Genomic DNA, 20,941 nt, shown 5'->3' with positions numbered 1-20,941 from the left:
TAGCGAGTGGCGTAGGACGTAAAGTCCCGCCCCGGGCGAAATGGCGTCGATTTAAGAGTCCCAGCTTGGAGGGGGTAGGGGGAGGGAGAAAGCCGAGGGAGGGAGGCCGCCAGTGACATGACATCATGCATAGCGCTTCCTACAATTCGTTGAAAGGTAAATGACATTTTATATACTCATGTTGAAATATTATCTTTAAAATGCATACATATATGCATGCTCATTGTTATTTGATTCATAATGTCTCTTAGAATAATTAGAATTCATAATATTGGTTGTAACTTGTATTTAACATATAATGCATGCTGTGTTATGACCACAGGACGCATGCTATATAAAACATTTAGGTAATAAGAGGTAAGAGTAACCCTAACACTAAATGCTATGTTAAAACATAAAATCAGCATTGGCCGTTTACAGGCCCTAAGTCAACCACCTGAATCTGTTAGGACCCCAATCGGTGTAAAGAACTGTACACTAGCTAGCATAATCCATCCCAGCTGTGCTCGATCCCAATAAACTGCTGCACCACATACCGTCTGAGGTTGGTCGTTTGGTCAGATTCGCTATCGTGGAGAGAAGAGAGGTTGGTTTATTGGTTGTAATTTGGATTCTGTGACACTCTTCTCAACTACACTTTAATGGGTTGCTGTTAAAAAGGTATTCAGATACTGAAATCGGTTAATGTCCGTTAATCACATTCAATGAGTAGGCCCCTACACATCTGTCAAGAAAGGCAACGGACAATAAAATAGAAAAAACAAAGTTTTAAGGTTGTGCATTTGTACAAACACAAAGTGAAACTATTTGAACTTTAACCTGGTCAACAGATTAAAAAAAATACAGATCCGAAGAGTTATTTCCTTGGCCGGTTCTGGATTGGATGAGAATAACACCTGAGTGAATCTTTGAGGTATACAGCCTGGTAATCTACCCCCATGGCCCTCTAAAGACGCTGCCAGAGTGAGTGAAAGGCTCTGTGAGAACGTCTGTTCTGGTGGACTGTGCCAGCCGCTGTCAGCCCCAGAACAAAACAGTACCAAGTATTGGTACTGTTGTGCCAATAGCCCTATTAATTTAAATGAATGAATTTACATATATAGCAACCGCAATAGGACAATAACACATCCGATAATCTATCTACAAACAAAGGTTTTGCAGTCGTTTGATTAAAAAAGACTGCAGTGGTTTAAATCCTATGAAATGCCAAATTTCCTTTTTTGTGGGCGAGGTGCATGTGTCGCCTACTGGTCAATAACCTGCCTTGCAGTTACTGAAGTCTGTCCAGTTCCACCAATCCCAGTGCCCTCTACTGGCTAAGGACGGTACTTCCACCTGCGCCACGCCCTCTGCTGGTCCTGGATGGCACTGCGTATGGCGGCCGGCTGCGGTTACTGCAGTCTCTCAAATTCCACCCAGGCTACCGCCCTCTGTTGGCTGTCGATGGCACTGCGGATGGCGGACAGCAGGTCGTCCGTGCTGCTCCAGCGGCTGGGCTCCAGCGTGTGGTGGAACAGTGGAAGAGTCTCCAGCTGCAGTTCCTCCCTCCGACACAGATCCTCAATCAACTTCTCCTCTCCGCACTGGGGAAACCACTTCCTGTAGGAGTGCCAGGTGAAGATTGATTAAGATGGGTCGAAAGACAAAACCAATCGGTGTGATCAATCAATTTTAACCATCTCTCCTGGCTTCACTCAAACATCCCTAACCAATACAATCTGTCCGCAAAAGATTGGTTTAGAGTAAATACTAGTGATGCGCGGGTTACCCAATTACCCGCGGGCACCCGCGGGCCGGGTGGGTTGGGTAGCAGTTTTCTCTAAGTATCGCGGGTTCGGGTGGGGCGGGTCAAAAAAGCCAAAACTCGCAACCCGGAACTTTTGGAATACATAGGTGAAATCGCAATTTTGCGTTAGCCTACAGAACTTATCATTTGCATACATCCCACTGTCACAAAGTTATTGCACTCAAAGCTCCCACTCCTGCTAGTCGTCTGAGTTAGGCAGACACCGTTGATGCCATCCTATTTCTCCACAGTGCTTCCAAACAGCTGACATAAAACAGTGGACCAGTAGTTCTATGTAGCCTATCATATTTTTGAGTTTTATTTTGTAGAAACCTTGTGGGCTACTTGTTATTAAGCGGCTGCTCCACTTTTCTTTACACAAAATTGCACTAAAAAGTCGTTGTCATAGCCTATTATGGTTACATTGCGTTGATGTTAGTTTATTTATTTATTTATTTTATTTTGTAGGAACCTCGTAGTCAGGTTAACTATTGAGTGTGATACTTGTTATGAAGTGGCTGTTCCACTTTTGTTTTAGACAAAACTGCGCTATGAGTTAATCAGATTGTCATATATCTGGGCTACATTGCCTTTGATAGTTTTGAGAGTTAGTGCGTGTGCATTGCCTGCGCTATGTGTCTGTTTGTGGGAACATCATAGATAGACATAGGCTATGTCTTCCACGCATTTGTTAACAGTTCTTCAATAAATAATTGCGTAAAGCTGTCGTTGTTGTTGTTGTTTGATGTAGACCTGCCGTTGAAGTTTCACAATAATGCGAATTTAGCGCAAATCCTTCTCATTTAGTTACGTGTTAAATTAGGCATAAGCCTCAGCCCCAGGCCTTTTATTTTATTTGTTATTATTATTTTTATTTTTTTGCGGGTCAAATTGGGAGGGTCGGGCGGGCCGCTTCAGAATTCCCCACGGGTCGGGCGGGGCGGTTTGGAAAATGTCTTGGGGCGGGTTGGGGCGGGTGTTAAAAAAACGCCCTCTCGCGCATCACTAGTAAATACCCTGTAAGATTGTTTTTTAGGCTCATTCCAGTTCAGTAGCGTTGTGATAATGAGCTCTAATAACCCGTTTAGCTGAAGCGAGAAGCCGATGACCAGGTGCCTTAGGAGGGATGGGGTGTGGTTGATGTCGCAGTCATTTGGTGGATCAGCTCCCCAATCTCGATCAGCAACAATTAAGTTATGATACAGCCTTGAGCAGATGCTGTCATCAAAAGGTACTCACAGGTCGACTGCAGACGGTAAAAACCAAACAATTCAAAGATCCTAAACTCTACACTAAACTTCCACCTTTTCAACCTCAAATCGTCTGACTTGCACAGAATGTCTAAACAGTCTGTTCTGTTTGTCTCATTAACGATGACATTGTGTTCTGATTTGTTTAGGGTCAGAGTTAGAGTCAGGGTTGGCATGAGGGGACTGAGGCAGCGATGCATACTTCAGTCTCCCGTACTTCTTGTTCTTGGGCTGGATGTGGATGACGATTGGGTACACTCCCTGCTTCAGCAGGCCCTGCACATTGGCCAGGCTGAGCTCCAGCAGACAGTGCTTATCCTGAGAGAAGAGAGATAGGGGGAAAGGGGGGGAAAGAAATAAAGATGAAGAAATCACTTTCCTGTTATTTGTCTGGTACATCTTATCTTATCCTGATATGGAAACCAGAAGAAAAGTGTACCCTTAAGACAGGTACTGTACTGGAGATACCTTTACTTTGAAGTACATGTAAAAGATTTTTTTTAAAGAACTTGTACTCTGGAGGAACTTTTACTCTGAAGTACAGATTCCCCGGAAGTGGAGGTACTTTAAGATTCGAAGGACCAGTACCCTGGAGGTACTTTAACCTTGAAGTACAGATACCCTGGAAGTGGAGCTACTTCAACTTTGAAGTACAGGTACCCTGGAGGTAATTTAACTATGAAGTACAGTCCCCGGCGCTGGTTCACCTGGCTGACGATGTCTTGTATGGACTGCAGCCTGATGCCCAGAGAGTCGTCTGGAATCGAGGGGTTCAGCATAAACACGTGTTTCTGGCACCTCTCGTGGCCGGGATGGGTTCTGCAGCACATAAGGGAAAGGAGTGTATACAGGCGGCATCCATGAATCCCTGTTTGAGAAGCTTGAGAGGAACCGTTGGACATTTTTTATTCATTTGAAAAGCTATTAAAAAGCTATTAAGGAATGAATAACAATGAGCTCTCAATGTACCAAATATGGATAGTTTCTGTTGTTGGTTGCAATATCTCGCAATCTACAGCTTCAAAAGTGCTTGACAGATAACACTGAGAGATAACATTATGTGTGTGTGTGTGTGTGTATCTATTTGTCAGTGTATTGTTGTGTGTGTATTTGAGTGTGTGTGTGTATGTGTGTGCGTTTGTGCGTGCGTGTGTATGTAGCTCACCTGGAGGGCAGGTGTTGAACTGCAGCTGGGACATGGCGGGCTGCAGCAGCTGCTCTATGAGCCCCCTGGAGAGCGGCGAGGGGGAGAAGAGAACCGGCCGCCGCGCCCCCGCCTGCACCGGCTGCACCAGGCTGTAGGGGATCAGCTGCTCCTCCTGGCCTGGGAGGGGGGGGGGGCATAGAGACACAGACACACGTATAGACACACACACACACACAGACACACACACACACGTAGAGACACAGACACACACACACACACACACGTATAGACACACACACACACAAGTAGAGACACAGACACACTTAGAGACACACACACACACACGTAGAGACACAGACACACGTATAGACACACACACACACACACACATATAGACACACACACACAGACACACACACACATATAGACACACACACACACACACACATATAGACATACACACACACACACACACACACACACACATATAGACACACACAAATACACACACACACACACACACACATATAGACACACACACATACACACACACACACACACACACACACACATACACATATAGACACACACACATGCACACACACACACACACATATAGACACACACACACACACACACACATATAGACCCACACATACACATATAGACACAGACACATATAGAGACATACACGTATTTAGACACATATATATAGACACACACGCACACACACAGATACAGACACACACACATGTAAACAGACACACGTATAGACATGCATGCGCACACACATACACACAAAAGAAATAGACACACACACGCAGGAAAACACACACATAAACACACACCCATTGGCACAAAGTCAACACATGAAACCCAGACTGAAGGCTGAACAGTGATGATAACATTGTGCGTGAATCAGGGTGTCATCTGCGTATCGACTGATCATCTTACGGTGGCTCAGCGTGTAGAGGACCTGGGTGGACGGGCCCCCGGCGCCCGGAGCCACGGCCTTCACCAGACGCACCCGCCGGGCCACCGCCTTCCTGGAGAGCTGCAGGAGAGAACACACATTCTACTTTTTTAAATGAAGGGGATTTTGCTGATGCTTTCATCCAAGGCAACAGCCAGCTTGTCAGGAGCAGTCAGGTAGAGGCGTCTTGCTCAGGGTCACCTCGAGATGGCTGGTAACCGGAGGTTACCAGCCATCCCGCTCTACCTCCTGAGCTTGTGTCAGTAGCCTTGAGGCGGGCAGACGTACCACCTTCTTCTTGAATTTCTTCTGCTCCGAGGCCATGGTTCTGAGTCGCAGCAGCAGCAGCTGCTGGGCCCTGAGAGGGACAACGGAGCATCGACCGTTACAAGCGTTACATATCATAACACCTGGCAAGTGTATCGACAACCCTGACCCTACCTGTTGTAGTTCGGTGTGACCCCTGACCCTACCTGTCGTAGTGACCCCTGACCCTACCTGTTGTAGTTGGGTGTGACCCCTGACCCTCCCTGTTGTAGTGGCCCCTGACCCTACCTGTTGTAGTGACCACTGCTTCCTGACCTACCTGTTGTAGTGACCCCTGACCCTACCTGTTGTAGTGACCCCTGACCCTACCTGTTGTAGTGACCCCTGACCTACCTGTTGTAGTTGGGTGTGACCCTTGACCCTACCTGTTGTAGTGACCCCTGACCCTACCTGTTGTAGTGACCCCTGACCTACCTGTTGTAGTTGGGTGTGACCCCTGACCCTACCTGTTGTAGTGACCCCTGACCTACCTGTTGTAGTTGGGTGTGACCCCTGACCCTACCTGTTGTAGTGACCCCTGACCCCTGACCTACCTGTTGTAGTTGGGCATGGCCCCGGCCAGCAGCGGCTGGGCGGTGCAGCGGTCCAGCAGGCAGCAGCGCCACTGGTACTTCCCCTGGTACCGCGTGTCCGTCACGTGCATGATGTCATCACAGCGCGCCCCCAGGAAGGGGACGTCCCCGCTGGGGTCCATGTCCAGGTTGACCCGGACGTAGAAGGAGTCAGCGCCCAGGAAGGAGGGCGCGGCCAGCTGGGAGCACAGGGTGGCGTAGGCTGAGGGGGAGAGAGAGAGAAAGGGAGGGAGGGGGAGAGAGAGAGAGAGAGAGAGAGAGAGAGAGAGAGAGAGAGAGAGAGAGAGAGAGAGAGAGAGAGAGAGAGAGAGAGAGAGAGAGAGAGAATAATTGTATGCTTTGTAGCTAGATGTTATAAACACCATTTGCTTAATCTTTGATCATCAAGAGTCTTACAATAATAAAAGAGAATACATTATAAGCATGGGTAATCCACACTGGGAATTGGGGATTACCTGACAGTTAAATCTGTCAAACAACTCCCCTGATCCCACGGTTCCTCACAATGACATCATCATCATGTCTCCTGAGAGACATGACATGGAGTTCTGGGGCCCTATTTTAACGGTCTGAAACGCAAGTGGGAAGCGCAAAGCGCAAGTAGCTTTGTGGGCGGTTCTACGGCGCTATCGCTATTTTACAGGCGGATAAATGACACTTGCGTCGCGGCGCAAGTGTCAAAAGGGTTGGTCTGAAGCAGCCTAGTTACCCGTAGGTGTGGTTTGGGCGTAACGTCCAACAAAACAATGAGAGTGCCAGCTCCCATCCCCTTTAAGAGCCATGAGCGCATTTGAATCAGACGAGTTGATATTTTGACAGCGCGTCTGCAGTCTCCGATGAGACAGATGCACATGAATTTCAAACTGCAAATGGCTCAGTTTATTGCCAAATAATATGGCCTAATTCACACATGGAATAAGGGGTTTTCTTCAACAACTGCAGAAATACTGAGTCCTCAAATAAATTTCGGCAAAGAAAACGTATATGATATAACATATGATATGCGGTAACTGTGGTTCTATTTAATGATATACGCAATACATTATAAACATTGTTTCTTATCAGTATTGTATGCTATCCTAATATGCATGTGTCCCCGCGGTAATAGACATTGCCATTGATTGTATTATGCGTTACGTGTTTAGTTTGCGTGTGTTTAAACAGAGCACACACGCGCGCCCGCATTCATTCATTCTTTTTAACACTCACTCGCGGTAAAACAATGTTTTTCACGATCAAATACTCATCAATCCTAAAAGTTATGGGCATGTAGGCCTACACGATGTCTCTGTCAAGAAAATATGTGTTTGCTGTACAGTGTTTGCAGATGCATTGATTTAAAAGTACAACTTATTACCGCTGCATCAGCTGTTCTTTCCCAAATAATTTCCCAAGAATGTGCGGCTAGGTAGATGGGAGAAGCAAAGTGTATGCGCGAGGTGCACAAGCAATCCGTATGCATCGCATGCGCATGTATGCATGCGCCCTTAAAATAGCATCTGAACAACGCGCCACTGACTTTAAACCAGGTATTTCCTGGTCATTAGCACAATGGTATTCAGAAACGGCAAAATACCGTTTGCGCCAGAACACGCCTCCTCCTTCCGCCGAACCGCCCCTTGGGGCGCATGATCAATCCCTAATTTACCGCCGAGTGGCGGTGGTGGGAAAAGAACGCTCTGCGCCAGTTGTAAACTAGCAACGACACATGCACCAGTGACTAAGTCACTTGCGCCGGATGCAAGATAGGGCCCCTGGTTTGTTAGTTAAAACGTTGATTTGGTGATCTGTGATCGGTTGTGTGTGTGTGTGTGTGGTTTCTGTTCATTTGTTTAAAGAAGCAGTCTGCAATATTTCTGTGTAGTAATGAAGTCAGATAACAGACAGCAAACGTTCCCGGTGTGTGAGCCCGGTCCCCCTTACCCTCTGGGTTGGCGCGGTGCTGCAGGGAGGCGGGCTGCGTCCACCACTGCAGGGAGAAGTGGGCCACCTCCGCTGTGCACTGAGACAGCAGCAAACTGTCCCCGCCCGACAGGACCTGCTGCAGCTGCTCACACACACACACACACGTACATGCACGCACGCACACACACACACACACTCACACACACACACACACACACACACACACACACACACCATGACCAACATTCTGAAACATCCATTAACATCCACATTTGCCTCAAACAATGTTGTGAAATAATGTTCTTGTTGTTCTTTTAATTTTTTACTCTGACCATTATGTTTGATATTGTGGAAAGGATGTTAGTGAATGATTCAGAGCATGATGCATTTTAAATGGCATCACATTTGGTCAATTATAGCTGAAAATAAACGTTGCCAAATTACAACCAATAGCTTCAGTCATTGAGGGCAAATATAGGCCCAATGCTTGGCCCAGATTTTTTTATTTAGTTTTACAAATCAAGATTAGGCCTGATTTGACCAATTGGCTTTGCATCCTTTCCTTCTCCCCATGTAGTCCAAGACATGCTGCCCACCAGTTTTCAAAGGACAATGCTGCCACTGGTGGATTTGTAACAATTCACATAATTATGGGTCACATACTCACTCTCATCACACCATACGCCACTAACAGTGCAAGCAGGCATACGGTAAGCAAGCAAGCAGTCCTCCCTCCCTCACTTTAAAGGTCCCATGACATGAAAATCTCACTTTATGAGGTTTTCTAACATAAATATGAGTTCCCCTAGCCTGCCTATGGTCCCCCAGTGGCTAAAACTTGCGTTTGGTGTAAAACGAGCACTAGCTGTTCTGCTGCATCTCAAACGCCAACCTGTGGGAACTCACCAAACAAGAAACAATAGAAACCCAAATCCGGAGGAGGAAATGGAAGTGGATAGGCCATACACTTAGAAGACAGAAGTCAATCACGAAGCAAGCCCTAACCTGGAACCCACAGGGCAAGAGGAAGAGAGGCAGACTGAGAACCACCTGGAGAAGAACCACAGAACAGGAAATGAAGAAAGAAGGGCTGTCCTGGCCTCAACTGGAGCGGAGGGCCCAAGACAGGAGAGGATGGAGGGGTTTTGTCGATGGCCTATGTTCCTTTGGGAACTTAAAGGCCTAAGTAAGTACATGCACACACACACACACACATATAGACCCACACATACACATATAGACACAGACACATATAGAGACATACACGTATTTAGACACACACACACACACATATATATATATAGACACACACGCACACACAGATACAGACACACACACATTTACACACACACAAACAAACACACACACACGCACCCACAGACTCACACACACACACACGTAAACAGACACACATATAGACATGCATACGCACACACACACACAAGAAATAGACACACACACGCAGGAAAACACACACATATCACACACCCATTGGCACAAAGTCAACACATGAAACCCAGCCTGAAGGCTGAACAGTGATGATAACATTGTGCGTGAATCAGGGTGTCATCTGCGTATCGACTGATCATCTTACGGTGGCTCAGCGTGTAGAGGACCTCCGGGCCCCCGGCGCCCGGAGCCACGGCCTTCACCAGACGCACCCGCCGGGCCGCCGCCTTCCTGGAGAGCTGCAGGAGAGAACACACATTCTACTTTTTTAAATGAAGGGGATTTTGCTGACGCTTTCATCCATGGCAACATCCAGCTCGTCAAGAGCAATCAGGTAGAGGCGTCTTGCTCAGGGTCACCCGGGATGGCTGGTAACCGGAGGTTACCAGCCATCCCCCTCTACCTCCTGAGCTTGTGTCAGTAGCCTTGAGGCGGGCAGACGTACCACTGTCGTGGATTAATCGAGATTTAAAACACTTAGACTAATTCAAGAGAGAGAGAGAGAAATGAAATCGAGGGGTCCGGAGCAAGAATTGACAAAAGACTTTATCGTGCAGAAAAACAACAACGACGACAGCCTGAGTGGGTTTGCAAAGTCACTCTCGTTCACAAACTGCAGCGTCTTTTTATACACACAAACAGAGCAGCTTCTCCTTGAGGTGTCTGCCTCCACTCAGTCATAAATCCATCTTAACCTGAATGGTCAGCAAATAGACAACAAATGGTCAACAAAGATAGCCCAAAACACAAGGCTGAGGTCAGCATGCCTTATCCCCGTAGCGTCCTGCTCCTTTTTAGGGGCACCATCTGTTCTGAACCCAGACACCCAGGCCCCGTGTGTTTCTCCACTATTAGACACACAGATCTCATCACAATCATGGTTCACCACAGAATATACTCCTTAATTTCTACCACACATCCCCCCTTTTTTGTAAGATAAGATCACAACAAAAACATAACAGTCGTTTAGGCTATATTTTGCACTACATTTGATCATCATTAAAAACCTTTAAGCATGTTCAGGAATCTCAACCTGTATAATTCTCAGGATTTTAAACCTGTTTAAGGCAAAAAGATCTATCAAATGTTTAACCAGATACTTTCTGTTATAGCCCCATGTATTCTTGACGTTACTGTTAAACACCATTTCATTGGATTAAATTGGATATTTACTTCACACCGATTTTTCCTGTGCACATGTTCACGATTCTGGTGGAAGGTTAATGCACATAACGGTTGGTTATCCGACATAACAGTAAACACAAATTCATTAATTTGGTCTCGCGGTGGTATCTGAGCATATAAGACTATTTTCCCTTTCTTGTTGACTATTCCTGAGTGAGTTGGGGCCGGATTGTCCTGTGTTTCTCTTAGGCTTCCTTCAGTACCAGCCCCTGATTCCTGGCTCTTCCAGGTCTGTGTTGTCTCCGTGGTTTCATCCTTCCTCGGGGTCTGTGCTTGTGCCAGCGGAATCTGGCACAACCCGTAAAGGATCAGAAACAGGCTCCCCATTTTCAGCAACATCATGTTGCTGAATCTCTTGGCTCGACTGGATCTGGTCCTGGGGCGGCTGGTCAGCCCCAGGTGTGTCTGCGTCTGGCTCCTCCTCCTCACACTCATCCCTGGACTTGGGTTGAGCGGTTTTTGTGCAGTGGTTGAGATGATACCACGTGGCACTTCCTTCCACTTGGATGGCTGTTGGTGTTGCGTTGGTGACTTTGTATGGTCCTTCTCTCCTGGGCTAGTTCCACTTTCTCCTGAACATCCTGAGATACACTTGGTCACCTGGCTCCACCCCCCTTGGTGGCTCCTTCTCCAACTCTGGAACTCTGTCTTTCTCTTGTTGAAAAATAAGCCTGTGTATGCCAGTTAGTTGTCCCAAATAGCGTCTTAATTCAGTTTTCAATTGTTCCAATGGAGGACCTTTGTGAGGCCCTCGAATGACAGATGAAGGCATGGGTCGACCCGTAAACATTTCATGCGGGGTTAGATGCGTCGCTCGGTTAGTTTTCATGCGATAACTCATTAGTGTCAGTCGTAGTGCATTAGTTCTTTAATTTAGTACACAAATTTTGTTAATCTTTGTCTTAAGCGTCCCATTCCTCTCTCCACCATACCTTGTGGTTTGAGGAATGTAGACATAGCCTAATCTTTGTTTGACATGCAGATGTTAAATCACTTGTTTGATTGTTTTCTGAATAAACGCTGCTCTGTCGCCTGAGCTAATTTGTGACGGAATTCCAAACCTTGGCATGACTTCTCTTAGTCAAAAACTTGATTACCGTAGCCGCACTTTGGTCTTCTGATGGGACTGCTTCTACCCATCTGTTGAACACTGTTTTTTCAAATATTTCACACTCATTTAGCTGGATGTCAATCATTGTTTGCAAGTATGGTGAAGCAAAACCTTGTTTTCAAAATTTTTACTAATTCTCCTCAATACCTCCCCCCTTGCGCAATGGTCAAAACCATGCACATTAAATGATAAACAAATCTAATAACGCCGTTGGTGCATCCAACGTCGAAAGTCTAACCTTAAGCATCAGTAAACTGAAACCAATCTTTTGGGAAGGGAAATCGAAACCAGTATGTCCAAATCCTAAGCCCAATATGGGTGGGTTTACCATCAGCAGCCCGAAACCACGCTGTTCCGAGGTCATGCACTAAGCCGAAAAAACGTACATGCGTTAGTGGCCTTCTATGCCACAAAGGTAAAATAAAATGAAATAAAACGCGACATGCCCCGTTTCAAGACGACCTCTGCTGCCAGAGCTGACATATCTGACTCCTGTTCCCCCTCCACCTTTCATCAGCCGGCTTTTCCTATGATGGTTGCAGTCCGTCACTCCATGATCAAGTGAGCCAGTGCTCACAGTGACTCTGCCAAGTAATCGTGACTGTGCCTGAATTAGGTTGTCCCGGGCTTCAAGGTGGGATCTTACCCGTCGTTGGCTAACCAGCCTTCCATACTGGCTTATTGCAGGATGCCGTACCTGGGATACGATCAATCCCCACCTATATGGTGGTATAGATCGCAAAGTGGAGGGATGGAGTCATCAGCCGCATCTGCCTTATGCAACCATATGTGTGCGTAATGAATACAAATCAGGGCGACTATAAAACAAAAGATAATTTATCAGAGTTAAAATGATTAAAGTGTTGCAGCAGTATTAGTGGCATTTGAAGGTAAACCCACTACTTCCGAATCCAATTTGACAACATAGCATGTATGTCTCCTTCCCAGCAGATGTAGCGTCAATCCACCTATTGTCCTTAACTAGGGAGATGTGAAAGAAAACAAAAATCACAATATTAAAACTTGCATCTTCAATATTGGGCGACTCATTTTTGTCTTAACCATTGCTCAAAATCACAATTCTCTTCATAATACTACCCGATTGCCCTTCACTATCTATTTGAATTGGACGACCTAATTATACCTTTTATTCTACCTATTGCTTGCATTTAGTGTTTTCCATATTTTGATTCACTACTATACCAAACCCAAATCCTCTATGTTGATCTTAACTAGTTTATTCAACACTGAATTGATACATTGTTTCTATTTAGTAATTAACCATATTGTTTTATCTGAAGTATGCTTGTGTATCCCCTTGTGTACTCAGTCACTTGGAGTAGGAGAGGATTCTCCCCTACCTCGGCAGCCCTGACACACACATGAGAAAAGGCTCACACACACCCTTTCTTATTTTATTTTACTTATTTATTTTAAATTACATTTGTCATTGTGGATAACCTAAATTAGAAATTTGGATAACGTTCTATCATACTTATTTGATCTAATTTTTAAGTATTGCCGATTGTTTTTCTAAATTATAAGATTGCTTTTAATAAATTGTCTATTACTTATCATAATCTCGAAGGAAATATTTTATTTGTGTTGTTATCTTGGCACCCAGACCTCGTCAGGCCCAAGCACCAAAATAACATTCACCTATCCACGCAGAGTCCATGGGTTGGGTCCGCTCCTCGTTTGATGAGTCACTTTACCCTGGCGCCATTGAACCCATTGACTCCTGTGGAGTGTGGTGTGCAGACAATTTTTAACGCTAATTGCTCATGTTTGAGTCTAAATAATTATTCCTAAATCCTGTGATTACCATGTAACTTACTCAGGGACACATCAACACTCAGCTAGGAGGAGATGGGGATCGAACTAGCAACCATTCGGTTACAAGACACCCTCTACTTCCTGAGCTAAACCGTCCCCCCGCCTCCTCTCGGCTGATTTATTACCTCTGCGTCGGTCCGCATCCGCCCTTTTTGCTGTCAATATATTCCTCTCCCTTCTCCAAACACCTTCTCCCTCTGATCCAACCTGTTGTCTCACCAGTGCTCTGTGTACCAAGATGTAATGATCTATACCACATGGTGTTCCGACGCGATGCAGAGTCTCCAAGAGCCACAGAATCACCAATCCCAGTGGTGGTTCTATGTTTTTTCTAAAACAGTGGACATGGGTTACATACAGGAACCAATTACAGAGTACATCCAAACGCATAAATCATGTATTAGGCACAATGCAAATTCAATCTCTTTCTCTCTGTTGTCTCTCTGTCCAGCCCCCACCTGCGGGTTTTTTCATTACTTACGTTCCTTCTCTCTAACTTTCTTTACCTCTCTTTATCTACTTCCTTTGCTTTCACAAATCTCCATAACCATTTTCACTTTCAGTAATCCTTTCCTTTCCTTTCTGGTTTATTCGTTTTTTGGACACTCTCCAAAACTAGATTTATTAATCTTAAAAAGGCCATCGAAAGATATGAATCTCCCCAAAGAAAATTCTAACCGGAAAGCCTTCTCCAATCTCATCGTCACTTCTCGTTGCCAATCTACACACTCTTCCTCTTCTTTGTCTCACTCTTCACAAATCACTTCATCTGTCCCCTCTAACTTAACTCAATGCTAACTCTTTCTCACTCACTCACTCACTCACTCACTCACTCACTCACTCACTCACTCACTCACTCACTCACTCACTCACTCACTCACTCACTCACTCACTCACTCACTCACTCACATATACAACTTAAAATAGGAATTCACCGATTCTCATCCTTGGAGCTGTCATAGGCATTAACTGCGTGTGTTCCGAGAATCCTAAAGTTTTGGTGAATTTACCTGCCAGGGTGAGGTGAGAGGCATAATTTGGACCTACGCAAGTGTAAGTGGCTCCAGTGTGGGCCATCATTGGCGTGCCTCTATAATTTATCAGAACCTGCAGTACTGGTTCCTCATCAGCTTGTTTTGTGATTGCTACAAGCTGACCCTCCCCCTGTGAATTCTCTGGGCACCCCTAGTATCCCTGCCCTAAAAAGGGACCTGCCTGGTAGCTACCTCCTTGTTCCTGTCTTCCCTGATAGCTGTTACCCTGCCCTTGCTGTGGTGGATAGGGGTTAGCCAAACAATTCCTCCTAATATGTCCTTCCATGTTGCACCCATAACATATTAAAGGACCTCTGCGTTGTCCTTGGGATCCTTGTTGTTGATTGTTTCTAAACTGTCCTTGGTGTCCTTGTTGTAAATTGTTTATATACTGACCTTTGGGCCCCTTATTCTGATTCTGCCTATTCCCATTTGTTGGGTTCCCAGTATTATGTAGGTGTATCTGAATGGTGTATATGAATGGTGGAGTGGGTGACCATTGGCTCTGAAGCTGTTGTACTGGGGGGGGGAATGCCTGTTGAGGAGGTTGGGTTTGTGGTGCGCCCTGCTGGACGGCTTGCAATATTGTATCAACAGACTCTGAAACAACAGCCTGCTTTTTCTTCTCCTTTTCTCTTTTTGTGAGTTCTTCCAACTGAAGCTGAGATAGCTTCCTCTGCACCTCTTTGCTTTGTTCCTGTATTTTGTGTTTATTTTGCCGATATTTCTCCACTGCATGAACCACATGATCGCAGAAGTCTCTATGAGTTTTATTTGTAACCAGTCCAACCACATCCTCTAGCTTAACTTTGATTGGGCTAGGTAGAATCTCTATCACAGAGTTTCTGAACATGACCGAAAACACAGGATGGATCTCAGGATCCTCATTCGTCTCCAAGCGCCATCTGTCCACTTGGGCCTGGAGGTAGGATGCAGGATTCTCTGTGTCATTGATGGGGAGGCCTCTCATGTTTTTATGATCGATATGGGTAGGGAACTCCGTTCTTAGTGCGTTCCACATCGCCACTCTGTAGTAATCAAGTGTAGTCCCATCATGCATTCCGTCCATTATGTCCAACCCTCCATTCCTCAGTACAGACTCCATTTTAGATAACCCCAATACTCTTGCCAACAGAGCTTTCAGGTCCCCCACTGCCATTAGCTTTCCCACTGTGAGTTCCTCAAATGTTCGAATCCATTTAGACGCCCCATTGTGAATGTTAGGGAGTTTAGAAATAACTCCCTCCAAGTCCTGTGAACCCCACGGTTGATAGTGGACATGTTGTCCTTTGACTAGAATAGGATAATTACCTGGGAGGGTGTCGGGTACCTTTCTTCCCCTTCGTGCTCTCCTTAGTTTCCCCCGTGACTGGAGTACTAGGGGGCTTTGTATTGATATACTGCAGCCAGACTCCTCTGTGCCTGGGTCCCCACTGACCCTCCCTTGTGTGTTACATTTATTATCTCCTTCATCTAGTGTGACTTCCCCTTTAAATTCCACGTTGTCTGTTATCAGTGGATGCATGTTAGTTGGTTTGTACGGCGGTGGCTCAAGCTTCAGAGGCAAAGGTTGAGCCTCTTCTTCCTTTGTGATTATTTTTCTGGCCACTCGTTGTATTGCGCGCCACCTCTCTCCCTCCATTTCAAACAAAGCTAGCACTAACCTTTCCCTGTCTCTCATCTCTAAGGCCTTTTTTCCACTTCTGTTAGGTTTGTAGTTCCTTATTACTACCTCCATGTCCCTACACATTATTGGATCAAAAGTCCCTCCCATGGGCCATATCGTTCCTTTCTCCCATTTCTCAGAGATCCTTGTTATCTCATCTCTGAGCAATGGATTATTTTTGCTCAAAATCTCTACCGCTGTTGGTGCCATTTTAAATTATTACTATTAATTATTATTAATTTATTTGAGTTTATCCTACTAGTTAGTTTAAATACTTTATTATCTCTAAGCTACAAACGTGAACTCCTCCCAAGCGCTCGTCTCCCTCCTGAAGATTGGAATGTGGCCCCAACACTGGCCTGCAGGCTCCTGCTCGTCCCCTGTGTGTTTGCTCGTGCACGTGCAGTTAGTCAGCGCGGTGATGTCAAAGAGGATTTACACATTTATTCAGTACTTCAACAAATTAACTATTCTCTATCCGTCTAATTTATTTATGATTATCAACTAATTTAAACAAATTAACTATTCTCTGTCCACCTAATTTATTTATGACAGAATCAACAACAACAAAAAATGAACCGGGTCGTAAAAACCTCCGAGGACTTAATCCTAAAACGACTTAAATACAGACAATAAGCCGGTTCATACAATTTCTTTATCTTATATTAAAAAATGTCCGAATTGTTTGTACTTAATTACAAATAAAAGGTTGACCGAGTGTAGAAACTGGCCTTTTGGTTAACACATGACCAGTCGGATGAACCAGAATTTCAAACAAGAACCTATCGCCACACAGCACCAAGATCAGAGTTACAGACTGGCCCTTTCTTTAGATCCAACACTGCAGCGTGATTGGAAGATTAGCGGGTCAAACTCATTCAAACGGAACGTCAAGCGACAAGCCCATTCTTTTAAAATAATGGCTGAATACATAACCACTCGAACAGATCAAGAACAAACAAGAAACTTCTCAAAACACCAAGATCAGGATTAGCTAATCACCTGAAGCGGTATCCCAACCAAGAGACTTATCTATTCAAAAAGTGCGAGAAGCCTGTTTCCTCAAAATAGCAAGATCGGAATCAGAAATTCACCATCATTGGTGCAGGATCTGCAGGTCAACTGCACCAAGATGAGCATTTAAAATTCACTAGTCAGCATCCCAAGAAAGCTCCTCAAATAAAAACGACTGAATTCATTCCCAACTGACAACTCAACTCCAAATAGGATACTGTCAGAAAAAATCCTACAGGTCTGTTTCTTTCGACCTGCGAGCCTGCTGGCCCTGTCCTTGTTAGAACTTTCCACTAATTCGTTCCTCCACAAGACAGTCACAGGACTTACAGTAAGCCTATTTAACCAAAACACCAAAACACCAAATAACAACAACTCGTTTACTCGTTTCAAAATAGGGAATCACAATGCGTCTTGGTCATTAGAACCACAGCGCCTAGGGCATATGTGCGCGCACACGTCAATCTCTTCCGGAGCTCCCGTCTCTCTCACTCGCTCGTTTATCTATAATTTTAGTTCGTTTGATCAAAGAGACACTTTACCTGCTGCTCGGCGTTCAGACGGGGCAAGAACAGATCAAACGACTCTATCCTATATATGGCAAGACAACTTACCCTTGAGCTCTGGTCGTATGATCCGTTCGCGTCCCGTCCTCTGGCCCGGCAGCTGACGAGTCCCTATTTCCTCCTGGTCGTGACGCCAAATTATGTCGTGGATTAATCGAGATTTAAAACACTTAGACTAATTCAAGAGAGAGAGAGAGAAATGAAATCGAGGGGTCCGGAGCAAGAATTGACAAAAGACTTTATCGTGCAGAAAAACAACAACGACGACAGCCTGAGTGGGTTTGCAAAGTCACTCTCGTTCACAAACTGCGGCGTCTTTTTATACACACAAACAGAGCAGCTTCTCCTTGAGGTGTCTGCCTCCACTCAGTCATAAATCCATCTTAACCTGAATGGTCAGCAAATAGACAACAAATGGTCAACAAAGATAGCCCAAAACACAAGGCTGAGGTCAGCATGCCTTATCCCCGTAGCGTCCTGCTCCTTTTTAGGGGCACCATCTGTTCTGAACCCAGACACCCAGGCCCCGTGTGTTTCTCCACTATTAGACACACAGATCTCATCACAATCATGGTTCACCACAGAATATACTCCTTAATTTCTACCACACCACCTTCTTCTTGAAGTTCTTCTGCTCCGAGGCCATGGTTCTGAGTCGCAGCAGCAGCAGCTGCTGGGCCCTGAGAGGGACAAAGGAGCATCGACCGTTACAAGCGTTACATATCATAACACCTGGCAAGGTTATCGACAACGCACAGGATGTCCCAGGTGAAATACCAGAAATGCAAGACACAGCATCTATTTTCTATTTATCTGAGAATTGTATTCAAAGATATCGGGAGCAAACCCAGAACCTTTCCCTCGCCACTTTCCTGCCCCCTATCTACATGTGACCTCTGACCCCTAGCCCTACCTGTTGTAGTGACCCCTGACCCTACCTGTTGTAGTTGGGTGTGAACCCTGACCCTACTTGTTGTAGTGACCCCTGACCCTACCTGTTGTAGTTGGGTGTGACCCTACCTGTTGTAGTTGGGTGTGACCCCTGACCCTACCTGTTGTAGTTGGGTGTGATCCCTGACCCTACCTGTTGTAGTGACCCCTGACCCTACCTGTTGTAGTGACCCCTGACCCTACCTGTTGTAGTGACCCCGGACCCTACCTGTTGTAGTGACCCCTGACCTTCCTGTTGTAGTTGGGTGTGACCCCTGACCCTACCTGTTGTAGTGACCCCTGACCCTACCTGTTGTAGTGACCCCGGACCCTACCTGTTGTAGTGACCCCTGACCCTACCTGTTGTAGTTGGGTGTGATCCCTGACCCTACCTGTTGTAGTGACCCCTGACCCTACCTGTTGTAGTGTCCCCTGACCCTACCTGTTGTAGTGACCCCTGACCCTACCCGTTGTAGTGACCCCTGACCCTACCTGTTGTAGTTGGGTGTGACCCTACCTGTTGTAGTTGGGTGTGATCCCTGACCCTACCTGTTGTAGTGACCCCTGACCTACCTGTTGTAGTTGGGTGTGACCCCTGACCTACCTGTTGTAGTTGGGTGTGACCCCTGACCCTACCTGTTGTAGTGACCCCTGACCTACCTGTTGTAGTTGGGTGTGACCCCTGACCTACCTGTTGTAGTTGGGTGTGACCCCTGACCCTACCTGTTGTAGTGACCCCTGACCTACCTGTTGTATTGGCCCCTGACCCTACCTGTTGTAGTGACCCCTGACCTACCTGTTGTAGTGACCCCTGACCTACCTGTTGTAGTTGGGTGTGACCCCTGACCCTACCTGTTGTAGTAACCCCTGACCTACCTGCTGTAGTGACCCTACCTGATGTAGTGGCCCCTGACCCTACCTGTTGTAGTGACCCCTGACCTACCTGTTGTAGTTGGGTGTGACCCCTGACCCTACCTGTTGTAGTGACCCCTGATCCTACCTGTTGTAGTGACCCCTGACCCTACCTGTTGTAGTGACCCCTGATCCTACCTGTTGTAGTGACCCCTGACCTACCTGTTGTAGTGACCCCTGACCCTACCTGTTGTAGTGACCCCTGACCTACCTGTTGTAGTTGGGCATGGCCCCGGCCAGCAGCGGCTGGGCGGTGCAGCGGTCCAGCAGGCAGCAGCGCCACTGGTACATCCCCTGGTAGCGCGTGTCCGTCACGTGCATGATGTCATCACAGCGCGCCCCCAGGAAGGGGACATCCCCGCTGGGGTCCATGTCCAGGTTGACCCGGACGTAGAAGGAGTCAGCGCCCAGGAAGGAGGGCGCGGCCAGCTGGGAGCACAGGCTGAGAGAGAGAGAGAGAGAGAGAGGGAGAGGGAGAGGGAGAGGGAGAGGGAGAGAGAGCGACGACATATTTTGTTGTTCAATCAAAATTGTTCACGGTCCTTTCAGGATTGTGGGTTTTAGACATGCTCGCCCCTTCGCTTCAAAAATAAAAGGCAGGGATCGTGTCCATGATTATTTGGTCATGTTTAATTGAATCTGTTAAAGGTTGGGTATGGGATTTGCGAAACGCCAGCAGATTTTGAAAATACACAACTCAAATGTTCCTACCCCCTCTCCTTCAACGCTGACTCTTACTTCACCCATTCCAAGTACCTGGACGCGCAATCATGCACGAGCGCGAACAGAGATGCGCAAGAGCGAGCCAGGCTAGCGTAGGTTTTCGTTTAACAACATGGCACTACATTCAGCTGTAAGTTGCACCCAGTACCGCGGGAAGTAGGGGTGCTGCAACACCCCCTGTCTGATCACAGAAAACAATCATTTCTAAAAACTCCGGCCAAAGTGGAGATTTCTGAAAACGCCGGTTATGTGTTGTCATGTCAACGGGGAGAAACGGGATTTTAGGTTCTGAAGCGTCACATTATGCACCAGGAAATGCTTAACGTCATGTGAGCGCCCGCTGTACCGTATTGGTCCGAATATAAACACAAACCCCATTGTAAGACAACCTATATTTGGAAAAAAGATTTGAAGACCAGATCTTGTTTTTATGAATAAATAAATTGTATTCATTGAAATAATATACGAAAATAAAAAGGCATAGAATAAAACACTGCATTGCCACTATAAGAAGTGCAAATAGGCCGTACTGATGTGTACACCAAAGACTATTCC

At 46.1% G+C, this 20,941-nt stretch overlaps 1 protein-coding gene across 6 annotated transcripts; it reads right to left on the bottom strand.

The window, feature by feature from the left end:
- Nucleotides 1–752: 752 nt before the first annotated feature.
- On the bottom strand, nucleotides 753–20,136 carry LOC132452131 (caspase recruitment domain-containing protein 10-like). Of its 6 annotated transcripts, XM_060044578.1 has the most exons (7): nucleotides 7,979–8,190; nucleotides 6,017–6,257; nucleotides 5,445–5,514; nucleotides 5,138–5,237; nucleotides 4,202–4,360; nucleotides 3,744–3,855; nucleotides 3,254–3,354 (listed from the first exon to the last, which is right to left on the bottom strand). In XM_060044578.1, exons 2-6 carry the CDS (start codon nucleotides 6,175–6,177, stop codon nucleotides 3,809–3,811), a joined length of 537 nt encoding a protein of 178 aa, XP_059900561.1. In that variant the 5' UTR covers nucleotides 6,178–6,257; nucleotides 7,979–8,190; the 3' UTR covers nucleotides 3,254–3,354; nucleotides 3,744–3,808. The 6 variants fall into 6 exon arrangements, with proteins under 6 accessions (XP_059900529.1, XP_059900540.1, XP_059900525.1 ...); XM_060044546.1 differs by lacking the exons at nucleotides 5,445–5,514; nucleotides 6,017–6,257; nucleotides 7,979–8,190 and adding exons at nucleotides 753–1,599; nucleotides 18,432–18,596 and having other exon boundaries at nucleotides 3,239–3,354; XM_060044557.1 differs by lacking the exons at nucleotides 6,017–6,257; nucleotides 7,979–8,190 and adding an exon at nucleotides 753–1,599 and having other exon boundaries at nucleotides 5,445–5,695.
- Nucleotides 20,137–20,941: the final 805 nt, after the last annotated feature.

Source organism: Gadus macrocephalus, chromosome 2 (genome assembly GCF_031168955.1).
Source record: "Gadus macrocephalus chromosome 2, ASM3116895v1".
NCBI classification, from domain to species: Eukaryota; Metazoa; Chordata; class Actinopteri; order Gadiformes; family Gadidae; genus Gadus; species Gadus macrocephalus.
Note: the sequence above shows the minus strand (reverse complement) of the source record. Positions and strands in the feature narration are given on the sequence as shown.

Coding starts and splice junctions, on each gene's coding strand:
- LOC132452131 (XM_060044546.1), bottom strand. CDS start 18,522: ATGCTCCTTTGTCCCTCTCAGGGCCCAGCAGCTGCTGCTGCTGCGACT. Junction 4,361..5,137: donor CCTCTACACGCTGAGCCACC/GTAAGATGATCA, acceptor CCCCCCTCCCAG/GCCAGGAGGAGCAGCTGATC. Junction 3,856..4,201: donor GTTCAACACCTGCCCTCCAG/GTGAGCTACATA, acceptor TATGTGCTGCAG/AACCCATCCCGGCCACGAGA.